At 41.7% G+C, this 21,118-nt stretch overlaps 2 protein-coding genes across 6 annotated transcripts in view; one reads left to right on the top strand and one right to left on the bottom strand.

The window, feature by feature from the left end:
- The window catches only part of MED12L (mediator complex subunit 12L), a 1,012,447-nt gene that overhangs the window by 328,915 nt on the left and 662,414 nt on the right, over positions 1-21,118 (top strand). The window lies entirely within an intron of this gene.
- Positions 1,580-21,118, bottom strand: part of P2RY14 (purinergic receptor P2Y14) — a 74,585-nt gene continuing 55,046 nt past the window's right edge. For all 3 annotated transcript variants that reach the window (XM_075340751.1, XM_075340748.1, XM_075340749.1), the window contains one exon: positions 1,580-7,195. In XM_075340751.1, the coding sequence (XP_075196866.1) occupies positions 5,777-6,784 (1,008 nt within the window). In that variant the 5' untranslated portion in view covers positions 6,785-7,195 and the 3' untranslated portion in view covers positions 1,580-5,776. The remainder of the gene's footprint in view (positions 7,196-21,118) is intronic.

The following is a 21,118-nucleotide window of genomic DNA, read 5'->3' as shown; positions in this document are numbered from 1 at the left end:
TATTGTACTAACAGAAAATGTGCAATCCGCATTTAACCCTAGAGCGCATACCTGGGGCCTCGCAGGCCTGCTAGGTCATTTGTTTTCTATGGTAGATTGAATTGCTTGCGCGTTCTAGGGTTAAACAAAATTTGACCGGTGCAAATGTATGGGCACCCTTATCAATTTCTTGATTTGAACACTCCTAACTACTTTTTACTGACTTACTAAAGCACTAAATTGGTTTTGTAACCTCATTGAGCTTTGAACTTCATAGGCAGGTGTATCCAATCATGGGAAAAGGTATTTAAGGTGGCCACTTGCAAGTTGTTCTCCTATTTGAATATCCTATGAAGAGTGGCATCATGGGCTCCTCAAAACAACTCTCAAATGATCTTAAAACAAAGATTATTCAACATAGTTGTTCAGGGGAAGGATACAAAAAGTTGTCTCAGAGATTTAAACTGTCAGTTTCCACTGTGAGGAACATAGTAAGGAAATGGAAGAACACAGGTACAGTTCTTGTTAAGCCCAGAAGTGGCAGGCCAAGAAAAATATCAGAAAGGCAGAGAAGAAGAATGGTGAGAACAGTCAAGGACAATCCACAGACCACCTCCAAAGACCTGCAGCATCATCTTGTTGCAGATGGTGTCAATGTGCATCGGTCAACAATACAGCGCACTTTGCACAAGGAGAAGCTGTATGGGAGAGTGATGCGAAAGAAGCCGTTTCTGCAAGCACGCCCCAAACCGAGTCGCCTGAGGTATGCAAAAGCACATTTGGACAAGCCAGTTACATTTTGGAAGAAGGTCCTGTGGACTGATGAAACAAAGATTGAGTTGTTTGGTCATACAAAAAGGCGTTATGCATGGAGGCAAAAAAACACGACATTCCAAGAAAAGCACTTGCTACCCACAGTAAAATTTGGTGGAGGTTCCACCATGCTTTGGGGCTGTGTGGCCAATGCCGGCACCGGGAATCTTGTTAAAGTTGAGGGTTGCATGGATTCAACTCAGTATCAGCAGATTCTTGACAATAATGTGCAAGAATCAGTGATGAAGTTGAAGTTATGCAGGGGATGGATATTTCAGCAAAACAATGATCCAAAACACCGCTCCAAATCTGCTCAGGCATTCATGCAGAGGAACAATTACAATGTTCTGGAATGGCCATCCCAGTCCCCAGACCTGAATATCATTGAACATCTGTGGGATGATTTGAAGCGTGCTCTCCATGCTCGACGACCATCAAACTTAACTGAACTGGAATTGTTTTGTAAACAGGAATGGTCAAATATTCCTTCATCCAGAATCCAGGAACTCATAAAAAGCTACAGGAAGCGACTAGAGGCTGCTATTTTTGCAAAAGGAGGATCTACAAAATATTAATGTCACTTTTATGTTGAGGTGCCCATACTTTTGCACCGGTCAAATTTTGTTAAAATGCAGATTGCACATTTTTCTGTTAGTACAATAAACCTCATTTCAATCTAGAAATATTAATGAGTCCATCAGTTATTAGATATATGAAACTGAAATAGCTGTTGCAAAAACCCAATTTGTTATAAAGAAAAAAGGTTAACATTAATAGGGGTGCCCAAACTTTTTCATATGACTGTATATACAGTAAATATATGTGCCTAACATGTTGGAAACCCCTTTACCATTGTTTCTAAATATTGCTATCAGGGATCATATTGTGAGATAGTTTATCATAATCTTACTTTGCATGTTTTGTATCTGTTATATAATTTTACATGGTAAAAGTGTTTATTCAGCTAAATTATCAATTATCGGAGGACACTGCTCACACGAGGGCACTCACTTTGTTGTAGCGATTGGCAGGGTTCTCCGCCCTGGACTGCCAACACTCAAAACTTCTGAAATGTCTCGCTCACAATTGAAGGGTAACACAGTTTAACAACTTTTTTTTCATAAATGAAATGTCCTACATTATTTAGTTACCCTTCTTTCATCACTTTGAACTGTTGACTAATGCTGAACTCATTATCAGTACTGTGAAAAGGAGTAAAATGATACTTCTTTAGAGCTCTGCCTTGTGTAATAGAAAAAAAGTGTCCCTGCGACTGTTCTCTGTTGTGAAAGAAAATTGGAGATTATGGTGCACACCATACTTGTGAAATAATTTTGTTACTTTTTTATCCCTTCTTGTTACTTTTCTAAAAAGTTTAGCAGAAGAAGTTTGGCAGAAGAGCTGGCAAGAGCCGGGCCCCCTACAAATTTACTTTAGTTAATGCCAGTAAATGCTGTAAATTCTAGTACAAATCAACGCCAGAAAAGAAATGATTGCTTTTTTAAGACATATGCTTCTCAATAAATAAGGCACATCTTATTCCAATAGGCTTGATGTTATTAATTTGACCCCATATCTTGTTGGCTTCGATTCAGCAGGCTAGTATTGAGTGCTGTAACTTAGTCATCAATAATTACAGCCTAATCTTCCTCTTTGAAAGTGTACCGTCAATTTAATGTTTTCTAATAAGAGACAATGGCCTGAAGCGCCCTGCAGATCAGTGGGGCTCCATATTCTGAGACTCCCGATTATCACGCAAACACATCTAACTTGTGCTCCTCATAACGCAGACGTGCTCTTGCTGCATGAGTGTGCACAAAGGGTGGTGTATGGGCTTTTAGACTTTCTATTGAGGCACTCAGTGTGCGCACTCATGAAGGAGCAGAGTGCTTCTGTTTCGCAAGCACTGCTCATGTGACCCGCATCTGCGGGGCATTTCGGCTCTGTCTCAACATAGAAAACAGAAAAAGGTGTAAGTATATTGTTTTCAGAAAAAGAAAAGTATATAGCTTACTCTGCTATCGAACACAGTTATTACATAGGAGATGTTGTGACTTACAGAACATAAGAAGAAACTATACTGTAACATAAACATATTATGAAGTAGAATAGTTGTATACACATACACTTTACTGTTTTGCAAAAAAAGTAGGATAGCACCAGATTTTACAGCATTCTACTACATAGTGGTTTTCATTTAAAGGGGTTATCCAGCCACATAAAAAATATTTTAAATGCTAATTTATAAATCTTACTAATCTAAAAATGAAGCCAGACATGTCAATCGAAGCAAGGATTGCCAAGCTACAGCTTGCCTACTTTGGACACACTATAGAAAGTGATCAACCACTAGAGAAGGCCATCATGAAGAATAGAAGGAACAAGGCGAAGACAAGCAACCCAATGGCTCGTTACTCGTTACCACCACAACCCTGGGGGACCTATTTAGGCTTTCACAAGATGGATCTTCCTACCGAGCACTCATGGATCAAGTCGCCAAGGCTCGAGATTGATCTGAAGGCCGTTAAAAGAAAGAATATACTTCTAGCTGATTTCACTTACGCTCCTTCTGCACTTTCCAAGTTTGATTGGAGAAGGAAAGAAGCTCCTCTCTCTATGTTGGTAAATTACTAGTTACTTCATTAAAAGGGTCTTGCTATTTGGAGTTTAAATTATGGCACTGGGACTGATATCTTAAAAGTATATCAGTCATTTTTTTTAAATAGGATCGGTCACTTGCTCAAAAAATTTAGTAAAACCCCTGAACTCACCTGATTCTTCCTATTTTTTTACATTTTGAGCTTTGTCCCTCTATGGAAGAGATATTCACATTTCTTAGATTTGGAGCACAGTATAAGAAATCTCTCCTCCTAGTCCAAATGGGAACTTATTCAGAGTCTTCTCGGGGGCATGTGCTTTCAGCCCAACCTTCCGGATACTGCCAGTCAGAACTCGGCAGCATTTGCTATGGCTAAACTGCTAGATCAGCTGATATGCTGTGATTTGCAGTAGCTAGGAGTGAAGGTTGAAAATGCACATCCCCAGAGAAGACTCTAAAGAAACACCCATTTGGAATTCTAGCAGAGATTTCACATATTGCGCTCCAGAAGAAACAAATGTGAATATCTCTGCAATGAAGTGATGCAGTGCAAAACTGAAAAAAATGCAGAATTTGGGTAGCTAAAGAATTTTTACAAGATAATTAACTTTTTTTTTCAGGAAGGGGCAGTTGATCTTTAAATTAGCATTGAATAGGGTTTTTGCGTGCCTGGGCAACGCCTTTAACTCTCAGACATAAATAAAATTATTGAATAGTATCACATTTTAGTTATGAACAAATTTTAATTTATCTGTTTGATAAATGGACAATAATGACACATAATAAATAAATAAAAAATGGTTCACCTTTCATTTTACCTGCTTCACAGGTCATTAAGCTTCGTAAATTCTACATTTTCAGTCCCATGTAGCTTTTTATGCCAGTAATTTGCATTTAGTTTAAACAGTTTAAAAAGATACATTTCAGAAAAATGGATGATATATGCCACATCTGAACATACTCCTAATACGTTACTGTTTGCATCATCTGTCTTCAGGATTACCTGCTTGACAGACAACTGTTAAATAGTAGAGGACACAGTTTAGAGAACTGATCACGAATAGCATCGCCACTGTGTTACATATAGCCCTTATTAATTATAAAAATAGGTTTTAATAATTTCTGTGATCACACATGTACTTCATATATTACATACCGATCATACACCAGTTATAAAGCCATTTCTGTGACATTATGGAAATATTGTGGACAATTAAGTGCAAATCTTACAAAACATTATTACTGTATGTTACTCTCTAAGGTAGTGGTCCCAACCTTTCTGACCTTGAGAGCCACATTAATCTCTGACAGAGGGTCACGAGCCACATTCAGCTCTGAGAGATGGTCACGAGCCACATTTAGCTCCTGCCCTTCACAGTTGTGACACCCAAAGCCCCAATTACCAGTTTAATGACAGCCAAAGCTTTTCCACAGAAATCACCATACGCAGCATGAGGCAGTATATCAATATCCAGGGGTTCCTACCTCCAGTCAAATCTGCTCTTCTCTATGGGTCTACTCACAAATGTCTCCATCTGGAGACCTTCTCTTCATAGCTCTTTGCTAGACCTGGTACAAGTGCATCTAGCTGGCAGACAGCAACGAGCCACACATCATGGGCTCGCAAGCCACATTTGGCTCCCGAGCTACAGGTTGAGGACCCCTGCTCTAAGGGATCATGCACCTGGCTGTATTACAGATTCCTGTTGTATTGATCTATTACAAATTCTCCATAGAACCTATGGGCCTACGCACTACCTGTTCATTCCAATGCATGCACAGTGACAAGGGAAGTTTATGGTGTTGTACAGAGGCAGCATAGTAGCAGAAAAAGTTCCGTATTATGGAACCATAAATATTCACAGCCTTAAACTGTGAGTCCCACTTGGGCATGTTGTCACCTATCTATATGGTATGAGATAATTGATGATTGCTGGAGGTCTCACCACTGAAACCCTCACTGATTTGGAGAACAGGGCTGACCTGTTAGAATGAAGGAGTGCCATGCGTGACTATGGGATTGCCCAACATAGCTAAGTGATGTTCCTGTTGGCTATCTTCAGTACATCCATAGACATAAATGGAGCTGTGTTGTGCAAGCATGGTCACCACTCCAATCTGGGGTGGAATTTCAGAGTAATGTTCTTGGAATATTGGGGGCTCTACCAGTGGCACCACTAGCAATCGGCAAATAATTGCCAATCATGGTAATAGCTGATAACTCTTTTAATAGTCATCAAATCTTTAAAGACAGAAATATTTTACATATCCTTCATTTACTGTAAACTGAAAATACAGACCGGATGCAGTATAAATAATTCAGGTGTCTTCACGTTTCCTTGCTTGTGTGAATACTTTCAAAAGTTTTAAAGCATTTCTTAAACCTTATAGAAATGCTGGCTGTGAGCTTGAAACTTTACATGACACTTTTTCTGTTTCTTGGAGCTTGTCCTCGATGTGCATCTTTTTTAATAGCATTTGTCGGAAGGGCTGACACATGAAGAAATAAATGACGGGATCGAGGCAGACATTTGCCGCCGATAGAAGCAAAGTCACTTCTTTTACATAGTACAGGTTTTTTCTGTGTTGACAAGAATAGCCGTTTCCGGTCTGACTTATTGTGTATGGGATTCGACATAAATGATATGGAACAAAACAGATAAAGAATACAATCAGGATGCTATATATATTGCGTGTGGACTTTCTGCCAGCATTGGAACCCCTTCTAAACTTCTGATGGGATTGGTATATTTTCCGTGAGATGGAAACATAAACGATTAGCAGTAAGGAAAACACCAACACAAAAATACAGATGCAGGCATAATTTGAGGCCTTATGCCACTTTAACCCCAGCTCACTTTTTAGCTGGGCACATGAAACTTTTAGCTTTGCGTCGTATGCTTGGTCGGTTAGGATCATATTGGGAACTGAAATAAAAGCCATCAGTGTCCACACCAGCACAGATATGAGCTTACTATAGAAAACACTCTGAAAAGAGGAAGAGCCATTCAGGGGTCTCACAATTTTAAAATATCTGTCAAATCCCAAAATGCCCAGAAATATGATCCCAATGTACATGTTCAGGTAAAAAAAAACGGCGGAGAAGCGGCAAACGAACACACGTAAGTGTTCATTCCCAAATCCTGCATCGCTAATTATCTTCATTGGAAATGTCAGGACCATTAAAAGATCAGCAATCACAATGTTTTTCAGGTAGACTATGAAGCTCCTGTTGCTGGGGATGTAGCAGAATATCCATAGGTTGAGCCCATTTAGAAGCAGTCCCACAATGAAGACCAATGTGTACATGGCGGGCAGAACGATGGTGACCACCTCCGCATTAGGATCACATTCAGAATTATTTGGCCTCGGCTCTTCAGTGAGATTAGTCATTTTTAATTTTTGGATGGGTGTGTTTTATAATTGCCTATTTTATTTCATCAATTACAAGACACTGAGATAAGATCAGGGAAATCAGTGTCTCCTGTTAATGGATTATAATCAAATTCGGGAGCTTTTTCACTTAAAAAATGCAGCTAGAAGGAAACCACATGCGAAAACTCACGGCCACGGTTATTTAGCAAATGCATTTTGTTATATCTTCAGAGTGCGACTCCGTGGAAAATCCATTCTAGTTGGCGCAATTATCCATATCCGTCACTCAATAGAGCACAAGCTTCTTCTGTATGTGTAAAGTTGCTTAGATAACTTCTTTTTATCCTTTACCTTTGAATGTGTGGAATCTTTAAGGTAACACTGTGTCTTCCTCATCCACATGTAGCTCCTCTAAGTTTCCAGGAACAGCTGCAGATAGAAATTCAGTTTATATAGTTATTTTATGCATTATGTACTTTATTTTTAACCATTATTCTCTAGTCATCTCTATAATCAGGATATCATTGGGTCACATTTGCATTATTTATTTCATTGGGATATACAATGATAGAAAATTACTTAAAGGGGTTCTCTGGGACTTTTATTATTTTTGTAAAGTTGCTAATTACCTCCTGTTTGCACGTGAATGATCTCTGCCGGCTCAGCTGGCGATTCTCCTGCTTCATTTCACTTCTGGTTAACAGAGAAGCTCTTCCTCCTCCTTTATGCTCTATCAACGGGTTGTCACTGCCGATGTCATGCTCATTGACAGTTGTTCTCCATAGAAAGGCCATAAGGAGTCAGCTGTCAATCAACATGACATTGGCAGTGATGCCCAGTCAACAGAACGGTGAAGGAAGACATTGACGGGACATCAGGGGACTTGATGGCAGGAGCGGCCTGTGATTGCTTTGAGTTGGCAGAGATTGGTCACCAGCCTGAACAGGCAGCTAGTTAGCAACTACCTGCATGTTAATTCGTAGCACCAGATGCAAAAATAATAAAAGTTTCAGATAACCCCTTTCATTGCTGATTTCTTGAATTAAAGATCTCTCTGGCACAGTCTTCAAAGTAAACTGCTATTGACTTCACTGACCATTTGCTTTGATTGTTAGATCATATTTTCCTCCTAAAGGAGATATCCACCATTTTGTTCTTACAAATACATCCAGCTTGGTCTAAAAAAAAAATATATTCATCTAACGCACGCTACCGCTCCTTTATGCCAGTCTCAGGGTCCCCCTTCTTTCTTCTTCTTTTGGCATGTACAGCTCATGACCATTGTAGTAAATCAGTGGTCAATGCGGTGGCCTGTTGATGATTTGGCCACAGTGGTCATAAGCCACCTGTGATGGAAGAGCAATCAGTAAGATTCACAGCAGGGCAGATCAAAGTATGCATGCACAATGGCGTAATGGAGACATCTGTGTGGATGACATAGGACGCATCATCCACATGGGGCTGGGAAGGAGGACGGCGACTGCACAGGATAGATAGGGTGTCGGACCAAAAGCAGCAACACCCTCCGTACTGCCCCCTAGGTGAGTAGAATAAAGGGTTTTTTACGTTCTACAGAGCGGCCTGGGCTCTTATATACAGCAGTCTAGAATGTTGTATATAAGCGCACTCTGGAGGTGGCCGCAGCTCATAAGGGAAAAACCTGGTGATGTTTCACTTGCATCCGTATGGGTGTGTGTGATGCAAGACTCGCTGCCAAACACAGCATGCTGCAATTTCTTTTTCTCCTGCTGAGAAAAAAATCGTAGATTGGCACTTCCCCATAGCTTTAAACTGGTGCGAGTGTAATCCAATGTTTTAAATGCAAGTGGAACCAAGACCTTATGGAAATAATTCTGATAATGACTGATCAGTCCAGGAGGAAATAAAGCAGATTTTTGTAATAAAATATATTACAAATGTTCTTATTTTTAAATTCAATTTATGGAAAAAATTAAATAAATAAAACAACGGTTATGCTTTGAGTATTATACCAGCAATACAATGAATCAGATTCATTACTGCATTTTTACCTTTTTTTTCTCTAATTTTTAGTGTTTTCTTTACCAAATTTTTTTTTTCATTTGCACCAAACTCTTCTTTTAACCCCTTAAATACCTGGCAATTTTCCGTTTTTCGTTTTTTCCTTTCTTTCCTCCAAAAGCCATAATTTTTTTTATTTTTCCATCAATATAGGGATTGTTTTTGCAGGACGACTTGTACTTTGGAATGACACCATTCTTTTTTCTGCCCCATATTGTACTTGAGAACAGTTAAAAATTTCACATGCGGTGAAATTGCAAAAAAAAAGTGCAATTGCACGATTGTGTTTTGGGATTTTTTATTTACCATTTTCACTATATGATAGAACTGACCTGGCATTATAATTCTCCAGGTCAGTACAATTTCATAAATAACAAACACGAATAATTTTACTTCTATTTAACTGGGGAAAAAAAAAATCCGAAGTTTGTCAAGAAAAAAAAAGAATTGATCTTTGGCCGCCATTTTTCGAGCCCGGCAGTTAATAATTTTTCAGGATCTTGGGCTGTTTGAGGGCTTATTTTTTTGTGTTTTGATGTTTTTAATTACAAAAATTATCAAAAAACAGTTCAGTCGAATTGAGTTTTAAAGACCATGTAGAAAGAACCCCAATTATCAATATAAAATAAACTTTATTAATATCACAAATTTTTAAGAAAACACACCCAGTGACTGTGAACACACAGGGGCATACAAGGGAAATGGAAGGAGCTTCCTGGATGGGATCCCTATATTATCTTTATGAGATCCTGCTCCTACCTATCAATGGGGGATTATACAAATATACAGTTAGGTCCAGAAATATTTGGACAGTGACACAAGTTTTGTTATTTTAGCTGTTTACAAAAACATGTTCAGAAATACAATTATATATATAATATGGGCTCAAAGTGCACACTCCCAGCTGCAATATGAGAGTTTTCACATCCAAATCGGAGAAAGGGTTTAGGAATCATAGCTCTGTAATGCATAGCCTCTTCTTTTTAAAGGGACCAAAATTAATTGGACAAGGGACTCTAAGGGCTGCAATTAACTCTGAAGGCGTCTCCCTCGTTAACCTGTAATCAATGAAGTAGTTAAAAGGTCTGGGCTCGATTACAGGTGTGTGGTTTTGCATTTGGAAGCTGTTGCTGTGACCAGACAACATGCGGTCTAAGGAACTCTCAATTGAGGTGAAGCAGAACATCCTGAGGCAGAAAAAAAAGAAAAAATCCATCAGAGAGATAGCAGACATGCTTGGAGTAGCAAAATCAACAGTCGGGTACATTCTGAGAAAAAAGGAATTGACTAGTGAGCTTGGGAACTCAAAAAGGCCTGGGCGTCCACGGATGACAACAGTTGTGGATGATCGCCGCATACTTTCTTTGGTGAAGAAGAACCCGTTCACAACATCAACTGAAGTCCAGAACACTCTCAGTGAAGTAGGTGTATCTGTCTCTAAGTCAACAGTAAAGAGAAGACTCCATGAAAGTAAATACAAAGGGTTCACATCTAGATGCAAACCATTCATCAATTCCAAAAATAGACAGGCCAGAGTTAAGTTTGCTGAAAAACACCTCATGAAGCCAGCTCAGTTCTGGAAAAGTATTCTATGGACAGATGAGACAAAGATCAACCTGTACCAGAATGATGGGAAGAAAAAAGTTTGCAGAAGAAAGGGAACGGCACATGATCCAAGGCACACCACATCCTCTGTAAAACATGGTGGTGGCAACGTGATGGCATGGCATGCATGGCTTTCAATGACACTGGGTCACTTGTGTTTATTGATGACATAACAGCAGACAAGAGTAGCCGGATGAATTCTGAAGTGTACCGGGATATACTTTCAGCCCAGATTCAGCCAAATGCCGCAAAGTTGATCGGACGGCGCTTCATAGTACAGATGGACAATGACCCCAAGCATACAGCCAAAGCTACCCAGGAGTTCATGAGTGCAAAAAAGTGGAACATTCTGCAATGGCCAAGTCAATCACCAGATCTTAACCCAATTGAGCATGCATTTCACTTGCTCAAATCCAGACTTAAGACGGAAAGACCCACAAACAAGCAAGACCTGAAGGCTGCGGCTGTAAAGGCCTGGCAAAGCATTAAGAAGGAGGAAACCCAGCGTTTGGTGATGTCCATGGGTTCCAGACTTAAGGCAGTGATTGCCTCCAAAGGATTCGCAACAAAATATTGAAAATAAAAATATTTTGTTTGGGTTTGGTTTATTTGTCCAATTACTTTTGACCTCCTAAAATGTGGAGTGTTTGTAAAGAAATGTGTACAATTCCTACAATTTCTATCAGATATTTTTGTTCAAACCTTCAAATTAATCGTTACAATCTGCACTTGAATTCTGTTGTAGAGATTTCATTTCAAATCCAATGTGGTGGCATGCAGAGCCCAACTCGCGAAAATTGTGTCACTGTCCAAATATTTCTGGACCTAACTGTATATAGCACCGTAGATGTTCTGGGCGCCCCCGTTCAGTGTCATCTAACCCTTGATGCACCCTAAATTACAGTGAAGTATTAATAGCACTATAGGGGCAGGGAGGGATGAGGAGGAGGCACTCTCTATGGGGTCCACTTTCTATGGGGTCCCTATCTCATCCTGTGGGAACTCACTCCTACCTACCAACGGAGGGTATGAGGCCGTAAATGTTTTGGGCGCCCCCATTCTACGTCGGCTTTCCCTTAATGCACCCTAATTTATGAGTGAATTAATACTAAAAAGGACACAACACTCATACATGATTCAAAAAGATGGCTTTATAAACACGCAACCTGCAGTTTAATAACATGGATACCGGTTCCTTACAGAATGATTAAAGTCAATAATCAGTATGCCACCACTTTAATAAATAAGTTTGTGACCATCATGCATGGATACACACCAAAACTTCAAAATTTGTAGGCTTACCGAGATGCACAAGATAATCATAAAGCTCAATAAACTCATCAGTCGTGCAATCTTATATCAAGGCAATCCTACATACCAAGAAGCAAACCAGCAATTTAAATGCAAAAATGCACACAAAAAGGGAGATATTTAGATACAATTACTTCCCTTCAAATGAATGTTTCCATATCGCCTCGATGCGTTTCCCCTTTTTCTAGATACAAGGATCATCAGGAGGCCAAAATCCCAGCTGTCAGATGTGGTGATCCATGGCTGTGTGCCCTGATCACAGGATGTGCAGGGTTTAAAAGCCGGCGCCATTAGGTCACATGGAAATGCCAGCCAATCAAAATCCTTGGCTACCTTGTCTCCAGTACTTTTACTGCGCATGTCCCCAGTGCTCTAACCAATAAAGGACTTGAGGTCACGGGTGCACGCAGGCGCTGAGAAGTTGCGTGCACTTCAAAGGGGCTCGGCAAATAGGATTAGTGCCGCCCTTGTTCCCAAGCAGCCAGTTCCGGTCTAACCCCCACACCTTTGTTCCTCAACACCGCCCATCACAGTGATCAAAGTGGGGCGATACTTATGGGGCGCATGCGCCCCGACCAATCGGCATCATACGCACTACCCACAATAGTGCCTCATCGTTGTCCAATCAAATCCCGCAGGTGGGATGACACAGCCGCGCATGCGCGTTGGTCCACCGGCATTTCAGATACCGCCCACAGTGGTGTCTCATCACGGCGCCCAATCAATTCCCGCGGGTGGGATAGCACACTACTCAAGGGGCGCATGTGCCCTAGCCAATCCGCATTGTACACATCACCCACAATAGTGTCTCGTCGCTGTCCAATCAGATCCCACAGGTAGAATGACACAGCCGTGCATGCGCGCTGGCACCCCGGCATCACAGACGCGTCTCATTACTGCGTCTAATCGGATCCCGCGGGTTGGATAACACAGCCGCGCATGCGCAGCTCCATCACACAGAGCGGGGGACACGGTACTGTCTCTTTAAGGCTCAAAGGTCTATGATCAAAGTCCAAAGAGGACATCAATGTTGTCTTAATGCAGCGGAGACCACGAGGGCGGTGGGGGGGTGTTAAAGATTATAAATATATTAAATCGGCAATAATTGGAGACAAGGTATTATTTTAGCCAAGGAAAGTAAACACCTAAAAATAAAGGTGTATATATATATGCCCGTAAATCCCCATTCTCGGGGCAATGACGGGTAGGGTATGTCAATCGGGACGATGATTAGATTATATTTTTAGGAAAATAAACGACCAATTGGAAACAGGGGTTTTAATAAATCTGAATTAAGAATTATAAAAATGGAGAATAGGTTAACCTATCAATGACGCCTAGCGGAGCTTGTGTTTTTAGAAAATAAATCCACCTGCATTCTCTCTGCAGAATCCTCTTATCTAGATTGCCACCACTAGGACTGGGTGTAACCACTTCCACAATTAATGTCCGCCTTTCTCCTGCAATTGTGTGTGATCTTGGCTACTGTGCCTGAGCACTGGTAGCCCGCTCCCCAGCGTATATGTGTCATAGGAGCCCGTTTGCCTGCAGACGCTGGCCCTTGGATCTCTGGCCTCTGGCGGTGGCTCCTATCTGGACGGGTTGGGCTGTTGCCTTCAATCGGGACTTAGGTGGGAATGGACCCCTGAGGTCCAGGCCACAATCAGTTGATTTGACTAAGGTGGTGGCATTTAGCCTAGTTCGGGGTCTGAGTACCCTGTCTGGTGCTCCGGTATCCAGTTAGCTCCCTGGTTTGGTTCCGGTGGGCCACTACCCTGTCCCGGTCCCTTACGGTTCCGCCGGTCGTATTCCCGGTCTCCTGCAGGCGGTCACTACTGTCTGACTGCCTGACTGATCTGGGGCTCTAGGCTCCAACCCAGGCCTCACACAGAACTGAGCTCCTCTTTCTTCCAGACTTAAACTTGATCTTTTGTGTTTTCCTGCCTCAGGCCAGCAGACTCCTCAGAGGGCGTGTCTTTCTGCCTGACTCCGCCCACCTGGTGTGCCTGTCTGACTCTGAGGGAGGCAGTCAGGTCTTTTGGTTGACTGGTGGTACCTTACTGGGGTGGGGGTATATGTGGTGAGTGTAATGACCTGTGACCCCTGGGTGTCCAGGGCATCACACTGAGATGTCAGTACAATTTTATAAAGGAAACATTTACACCATACTTGTTGAAAGACGCAAACAACTCAAGGGTATGTCTACACACTGCAGATTTGGTGTAGAAATCTTCTGGATTAAATCTGCACCTTCTTGGAAAAAATGCATTAAAAATGCATGTTTTGGTGTATTTTCGATTCATTTTTGGTGCATTTTTTTTCCACACTTTTTTAATGAAGTCATTGGGTGGAAGGGCTAAAAAAATGCAGGAAAAAAAATGCACAAACAATTGACACACTGCAGATTTTTATACACCAAATCTGTAAGGAAAACAAAAGCAACGTGCGCACAGCACTTATAAAAATCTCATAGATGTTGCTGGCTTCATGATATGCATGCAGATTTTGGTGCTGATTTTTCAAAAAAAAATGCATCAAAAAATGCACAAACACACTGTGTGCACAGGCCCTAATGGAGTAAATGGAATCTGACAGTGACTTATATAGAAGAAAATCGGCCATATAGCATAAGCAAATGGTTTTTACTCATCATGCTATCTTGGTAACAGGATTGTAAACCCTTTATCTATGTCTTGTATCAATTAGTTTCTTATTTGTTATGGCTCACCCACACTAGCATAAAACTCAGATGAGTGCTATTTGATCTTTTATCGGATAGCACTCCTCCCAATGTTATACTATGGGGCAGTCCAGATCAGCGCTCTTTTTCCCATGCCAATTTGGCATGAGAAAAAAAATTGCTGTATGGTGTGATTGACATTGTATATCTGATATAGTGTATACCTACAATAGCCCTCAGTCCAGTACACCACTGCGCAACCAGCGCTGTCCTCACCTATTGTACCATCACCCATTCCCTGTAGACTGTGAGCCCTCGCGGGCAGGGTCCTCTCTCCTCCTGTAGACTGTGAGCCCTCGCAGGCATGGTCCTCTCTCCTCCTGTAGACTGTGGGCCCTCGCGGGCAGGGTCCTCTCTCCTCCTATACCAGTCTGTTTTGTATTGTTAATGATTGTTGTACGTATACCCTCTTTCACTTGTAAAGCGCCATGGAATAAATGGCGCTATAATAATAATAATAATAATAATAATAATCTGATCATGCACCCCCATTCAACTCAATGGGTGCATGCAAGTCATCAGATTGCACTTGGATTTCATCGGATGTCTCAGATGCCGACACAGACAATAGATAAGATGGAGAAATTGGAAATTAAGCTCTCCATCTTCTCCTCACCTGTCCTCTGAGTTTCACATGCTACAGAATCAGATCACAGTAAAGTGACACTTGAGAGTTTGTGCCGAGTGTCATTACCATAATCTGCCCCATTTTCCTGCAGATAAAATCTCCGCCGTGTGAGCGAGCCATTACAGCGACACTTTGTATGGAGAGATATTCAGTAGCCATGTCGTAGTAGAACAGTGTAAACCTTCATTCAATTTTAGGGCTGCATTTCAGTGAATGAATTTGGGGATTTGGTCAGGATTAATGGCACCCTCAGTTCTGAGAAATACAGACCCTGCTCTTCTGTAGCACTTTTAGCATCCATCTTTGTTGTCTTCATGGTTTGTCTTCCCCAAGGGCCATGATAACACTCTTTTTGGAGCATTATATACCCAATGAAAGCTAACATGTTTTTGATTACGCTAGTTTAGAAGCAGAAGTGCTGTAAAATATCTAAAAATAGTGTAACAATGGTAAAAAATGTAATTATCTCTAATCCCCCCAATTTACAGGGAGATTAACTGCTATTTTTACTGCCCTTCCTTACAGCCCCATGAAGTTTCCCATCACAAGATGTCTCTTGTTTTAGATTAAACTGTATTTCATATAATGTTCTGTATAAATTCCTAGAGGACCGTTGTTAATGACATTTTAATGTCCAATTTTAATATAACACATTTTTTAATAATCTAAAAATACCAGTCCACAAACTGTCTGAGCAATAAAAAACAACTTTTCCTTGGCAGACACTGTGAGTAGTCTTCATGGGCATGCTAATCCCATATGTTTTTGCTTTTCCTATTTTTTCCCTCTTAATTTTCTTTGCATTTTCACTATAATTTTTAGTATAATAAGAAAAGTCTGCAGAAAGCAAATACTGCCGCTCTACAATTCAACATGGATGCAGATGTAGCAAAGGTTATCATGACTAACAACACACCATCTTGAAAACTTTTCACAGAAAGGGTTAAAGGGAATCTGTCAACAGAATCAACCTTCCTAAGCTTTCTATAACGACATATCGATCATAGGAAGCTGATTAAAATGATTTCATAATATCTGTGATCCAATGACTTATTCCAAATAAATCCATGGTTTTTTTATATGTAAATGAGCAGTTCCAGGTTACATGCCGGACACTAATCTGCATGAGATTCTGCCTCCAGAGATTCTTTTGAATAAAAAAGGATGTTACCAGAGATAATTAACACAGAATGGTAGATCTAAACTTTGTCTCATAACAAACACGTTAGTAGCTGCAGCTCTCACAGCTCTGCTGTATTGTAACAATATTATAACACTGTCTGCCTGTGAGATAGGCCAGGGCATCACATCAGCTTCTATCAGGTCGTCACAGGGTATTGTGCAATCTGCCCTTCTGTGCAATATCCACCTCCTCCTTTGTTGTGGGTCCCAGATTAATGGTGTTGCCAACCACAGTCAATCAAAATCCTAGGTACACTTTGCACCACACCCACCAGATACACCAGTGGATGGCCTGAGTGGAATAAGGCCGCCCACTTGGGAGGTTGGTTAAGGGGAGGTCAGGAGTGTCAGGAGGGAGGCAGAACAGAAGTAGCTCTCAGAGAGAGGAGGTCAGGAGCTGGGCTCCTTGGAAGTACTAGGTGACAAACGGTGGTCTGGGCGCAGGGGATCGTGGCAAGAGGCACAGTATTGTCGAGTAGGACAGCCGGTGGCCTTTCACCATCACCGGGCTGGGACCAGGGCACGACGGAATACGTGGACCCTAGGTCAGGGAGTAGCTTCAGGCAACCTGATAATTAACCCGACGAGGACGGAGCCTTCAAGATACATTCTCCACCCACTCCAAAATCGGGATACTAATGCAACGAGGGGGATAGGAATTTCCACATTAAAACAGTCCAGAAAATCCCAAGCGTGAACCCTGAGAGCAAGCTCCCACAGTTAGCCATACTTGGGAGTGGGACCCGGCTAGTTCCACACTACCTGGACCAAAAGTGAAGAAACTTAGTGCCAGGAGGCAGGTAACGGATCACCAGGAAACACCAACGGGGACGGGACCCAAACGAGCTCCCCTCAGTGGCAGCGGTGTCCAGAACTTTGGTTTACCAAGTTGTCGGTGTCAGCTTTATGGACTGAGTGAGTACAAATGTGGTCCCAGCGCTCCCCACGGCACCCCCCAACAACATCAGTGAGTCCCGGGGCATTTCCCCTACCCGTGGAGGGTCCTAACACCTGGCTGCCCCTGTCATCACCCCGGTAACTCCCCAATGGCAGCGGTGGTACTCCACCTTACCGCACACCACGGGTGGCATCACGAACTTTAACTACACTATCCCCTGTAAATACCTCCCCCCTTTTATTGGAGTGGCCGCACGACCCCCCCGGGTATGGACGCCCTTCGAGCCACCGCGGATCCGGATCCGAGCAGTCCGGCTGCTGACGCAGGGGCGGCACACTGAAGCTGAGAGGAATCTGCAGATGTGTCAGTTAGGGCTCTCTTCCACTTGCAATTTTCATGGACAAGTGCAATCTGATAAAACTTCGGATTGCACTCGCACCAGTGCTAATCAGTCAGGCAGTGTCCATCTGCTATTTATTTCTCAGCTGAGGAGAAAATTGCAGTAAGCTATTTATGGCTGCACAAATCGCATGTCCATGGGTATTAAACAAATATTGCATGGTATTACATACACATGTCACATGGATAGCATACGTATGTACGCCCTTCGTCATAAAGGGGTTAAAAAGGCAGTTCATGCTTGGAAACCCTCCAATGTGACTGACTTGCAATAATTTTGCAAAAATGAGTGAGACAAAATTCCTAAACAGCATTGTAAAACACTGATTGCCATTTATCGCGAACGCTTGATTGCAGTTGTTGCTGCTAAGGGTGACCCAACCAGGTATTAGGTTTAGGGGACAATCACTTTTGGATTTCTTTTTCTCTTAATAATAACGATCTTCATTTATAAACTTCATTTTGCGTTTACTTCTGTTATCTTTGTCTAATATTTAAATTTGTTTGGTGATCTGAACATTGAAGTATGACAAACATACAAAAGAATAGAAATCAGGAAAGTTTTTATATTTTCTACTTTTAAGCACTAATGGGGAGCAGCTTCTGACATTTGTCATGAAAATCACGAGTACTGCTAGCTTGCATTACGACGGTAGTAAGTGGATACCTCCCAACTTTTGAAGAACAGAAAGTGGGAGAAATCATGCGGCTCAATTGGCACGCCATGGAAAATTTTGACCACTCCCCTAGCCTCACCCATTTACCATTTGCTGCCCTGGCAGATTATGTTAGAGGGGGTGATGGCAATAAGGGATATCTAGCAGACGTACAAGACTGCAGAGCTTAGATCCAAAAACGGGACTGCCTGTGTATCCAGGAATGTTGGGACTCTGGTCCAGGTCAGTACCTGGTGGCTGGACGTGAGGCCTCGAATCTCTTACCTACCGGATTCCATGATGCGGCTTTTGATGAGCCAGGGCTGGCGGAACATCACCTTTGCCTCATGTTCATCGCTAGGTGGGATCTATGAATTTATTTTTTGTCATTCACAGTTGTAGAAGCCAAAACTTTCTGTTTTATTATGTAAGCCTCACTATGTGATATTTGGCCCGTTGCATAAATACTGTGTTTTTTTTATATCTGCATGTGTCCGCACCAAACTACGCAGTAACAATTTTCTTTCATTATTGCATTTTTGGTGGATTTTTTTTATCCAATTTCTTAATTTAGTGTAGATATGAAGCAGCATTTTTAAGTGGTTTTTTTTATATAGTACAGAAAAGCTTTAATTCTGTATATTAAAAAAGTAACTACAGTTTTTTACATCTGTTTTCTTAGACGCCACATAGAAGCCTTTAAAGAAAAAAATGCACCAAAACTGCACAATTCAGCAGCATCTTTAGACAAACATCGTGCACAGTTTTCATGAAATCACATCCAATTTTCTTGGACTGTTAAACGCAGCAAAATTTCTTTGCAAAAGAAGCAGCAGAAAAAATTCAGCATTTACGCTACATGTGAACATGGCTTAAATATCCAAGAAAAGCGGATGTGATTTCATGAAATCTCTACCCACTTTGTAATATATATCAAGATGTATCTTTATGTACCAATATAATATGCCTTTGATCTTAAGGGTGCTTTACACGATGCGACATCGCTAACGATATATATCGTCGGGGTCACGGTGTTTGTGACACACATCCGGCGTCATTAGCGACATCGCAGCGTGTGACAGCTAGGAGCGACGATCAACGATCGCAAAAATGTCAAAGATTGTTGACACGTCGCTCCTTTTCATAATATCGTTGGTGGTGCATGCCGCTGGTTGTTCATCGTTCCTGCGGCAGCACACATCGCTATGTGTGACACCGCAGGAACAACGAACATCTCCTTACCTGCGTCCACTGGCAATGAGGAAGGAAGGAGGTGGGCGGGATGTGACGTCCCGCTCATCTCCGCCCCTCTGCTTCTATTGGACGGCTGCCGTGTGACTTCGCTGTGACGGCGCACGAACTGCCCATTTAGAAAGGAGGCGGTTCGCCGGCCACAGCGACGTCGCAGGGAAGGTAAGTCTGTGTGACGGGTGTAAGCGATGTTGTGCGCCACGGGCAGCGATTTGCCCGTGACGCACAACCGATGGGGGCGGGTACGCTCGCTAGCGATATCGATAGCGATATCGCAGTGTGTAAAGCACCATTTAAAGTCTGCAATGCAGCTTCAAGTAAAGAAAATTCTCCTTGCTCTGTCAGAATAAGCTGTGGCTTGTAGTTTTTGCTGCTGTTTGCAGTGATATAGGTTGTCAGTTCGATTACTGGAGAGATCAGATCATAAGAAAAAAGAAAATGACATTTTTGTAATTTGTTTATCATTATTTTTTAGTTGTTAGCAACACAAAATGTGACTTTTTCTTAACCTTTAGAATACAGGCAAATAGAAATATACTGCTATACACAATGTATCGCTATATACCAATATGATCTGCCTGTGGATTGAGAGTCTGCAGTGCAGCTTCAAGTATATAAAATCTTCTCATGCATGTCAGTGAAGACTGTGGCTTATAGATTTAGCTACTGCCTATAGAGATACAGGTTGTTGGTTCAATTCTGAGGGAGACTAGATTTCAAGGGAAGAAGAGATTTGTTTAATTAATGTCAGTGTGTGCAGAGCAGAAACAGTGGCCCCGCCCCTGAGGAGTAGCTATAAAATGATGAAGACATTGCATGGTAAAGATAGCAAGGACAGCAGGGCTGGATCTGGGATGGTGGGGAGCTATGGTAAATGTGGTTAGGATCTGCTCCGTGTGTCTGATGTCACACCTCATCTACTGAGTGTTTGGACCACAGCGCAGAGCTATTTTGTTGGTGACTGTATTGTGACACTGAGATGTGAACAGTGTAACCAAACAAAGCTGGAAGCACCAATTCTGGGATTTCTGCTAACTGAAGCAAACCTTTAAATGGCCACCCTTCCCCACAGTGCAATATAAAGGCGCAGTGCATAAACAAATTTCCATAATTTTTGGGGGGGAGGAAGGAACAGGCTAGCAGCCTGGTATTAGTAATACAATACAAAGCTGCCATATTCTCACCACTGCTGCCCTGGAACCTGTACTTCTTGTCTCTGCTGTAACTAGCGGTGACCATTGGAAATTGTAGCTCAGCGACAAATGCTGGGCTACAATAAGATGGCGTCTGTCTCCATATACTGCAATGGACTTGCAGTCTAGTTGTAGTTTCTCCTTAGCGATGCCATGTGCCCAAAGTAGTGTACAGTGTGACCATGAACAGGGCATTGCCGTACTTGGGCGAGTAGGTTAATACATTTTGTGATCCTTTTTTCTCATTAACCTTGATAAAAAAAATAAATATTTTGGTCTAAACCTACTTATTATTGCAACTAATGTAATTTTTCATTTTTCCAAACAGCTGAATGGTAAAAAAAATGAGTAACACAGTAGTGGGGGTAAAATATGTCTATGTTTTTGCCAAATACCTTATATTTTCATAAATAAAGTTAAAACTGGCTCCTGTTTCATTCAGATGTTTG

The sequence above is a fragment of the Anomaloglossus baeobatrachus genome, chromosome 3 (assembly GCF_048569485.1).
Source record: "Anomaloglossus baeobatrachus isolate aAnoBae1 chromosome 3, aAnoBae1.hap1, whole genome shotgun sequence".
Classification (NCBI taxonomy): domain Eukaryota; kingdom Metazoa; phylum Chordata; class Amphibia; order Anura; family Aromobatidae; genus Anomaloglossus; species Anomaloglossus baeobatrachus.
The sequence above is the reverse complement of the archived record's forward strand: the minus strand, read 5'-3'. Positions and strand labels throughout refer to the sequence as shown.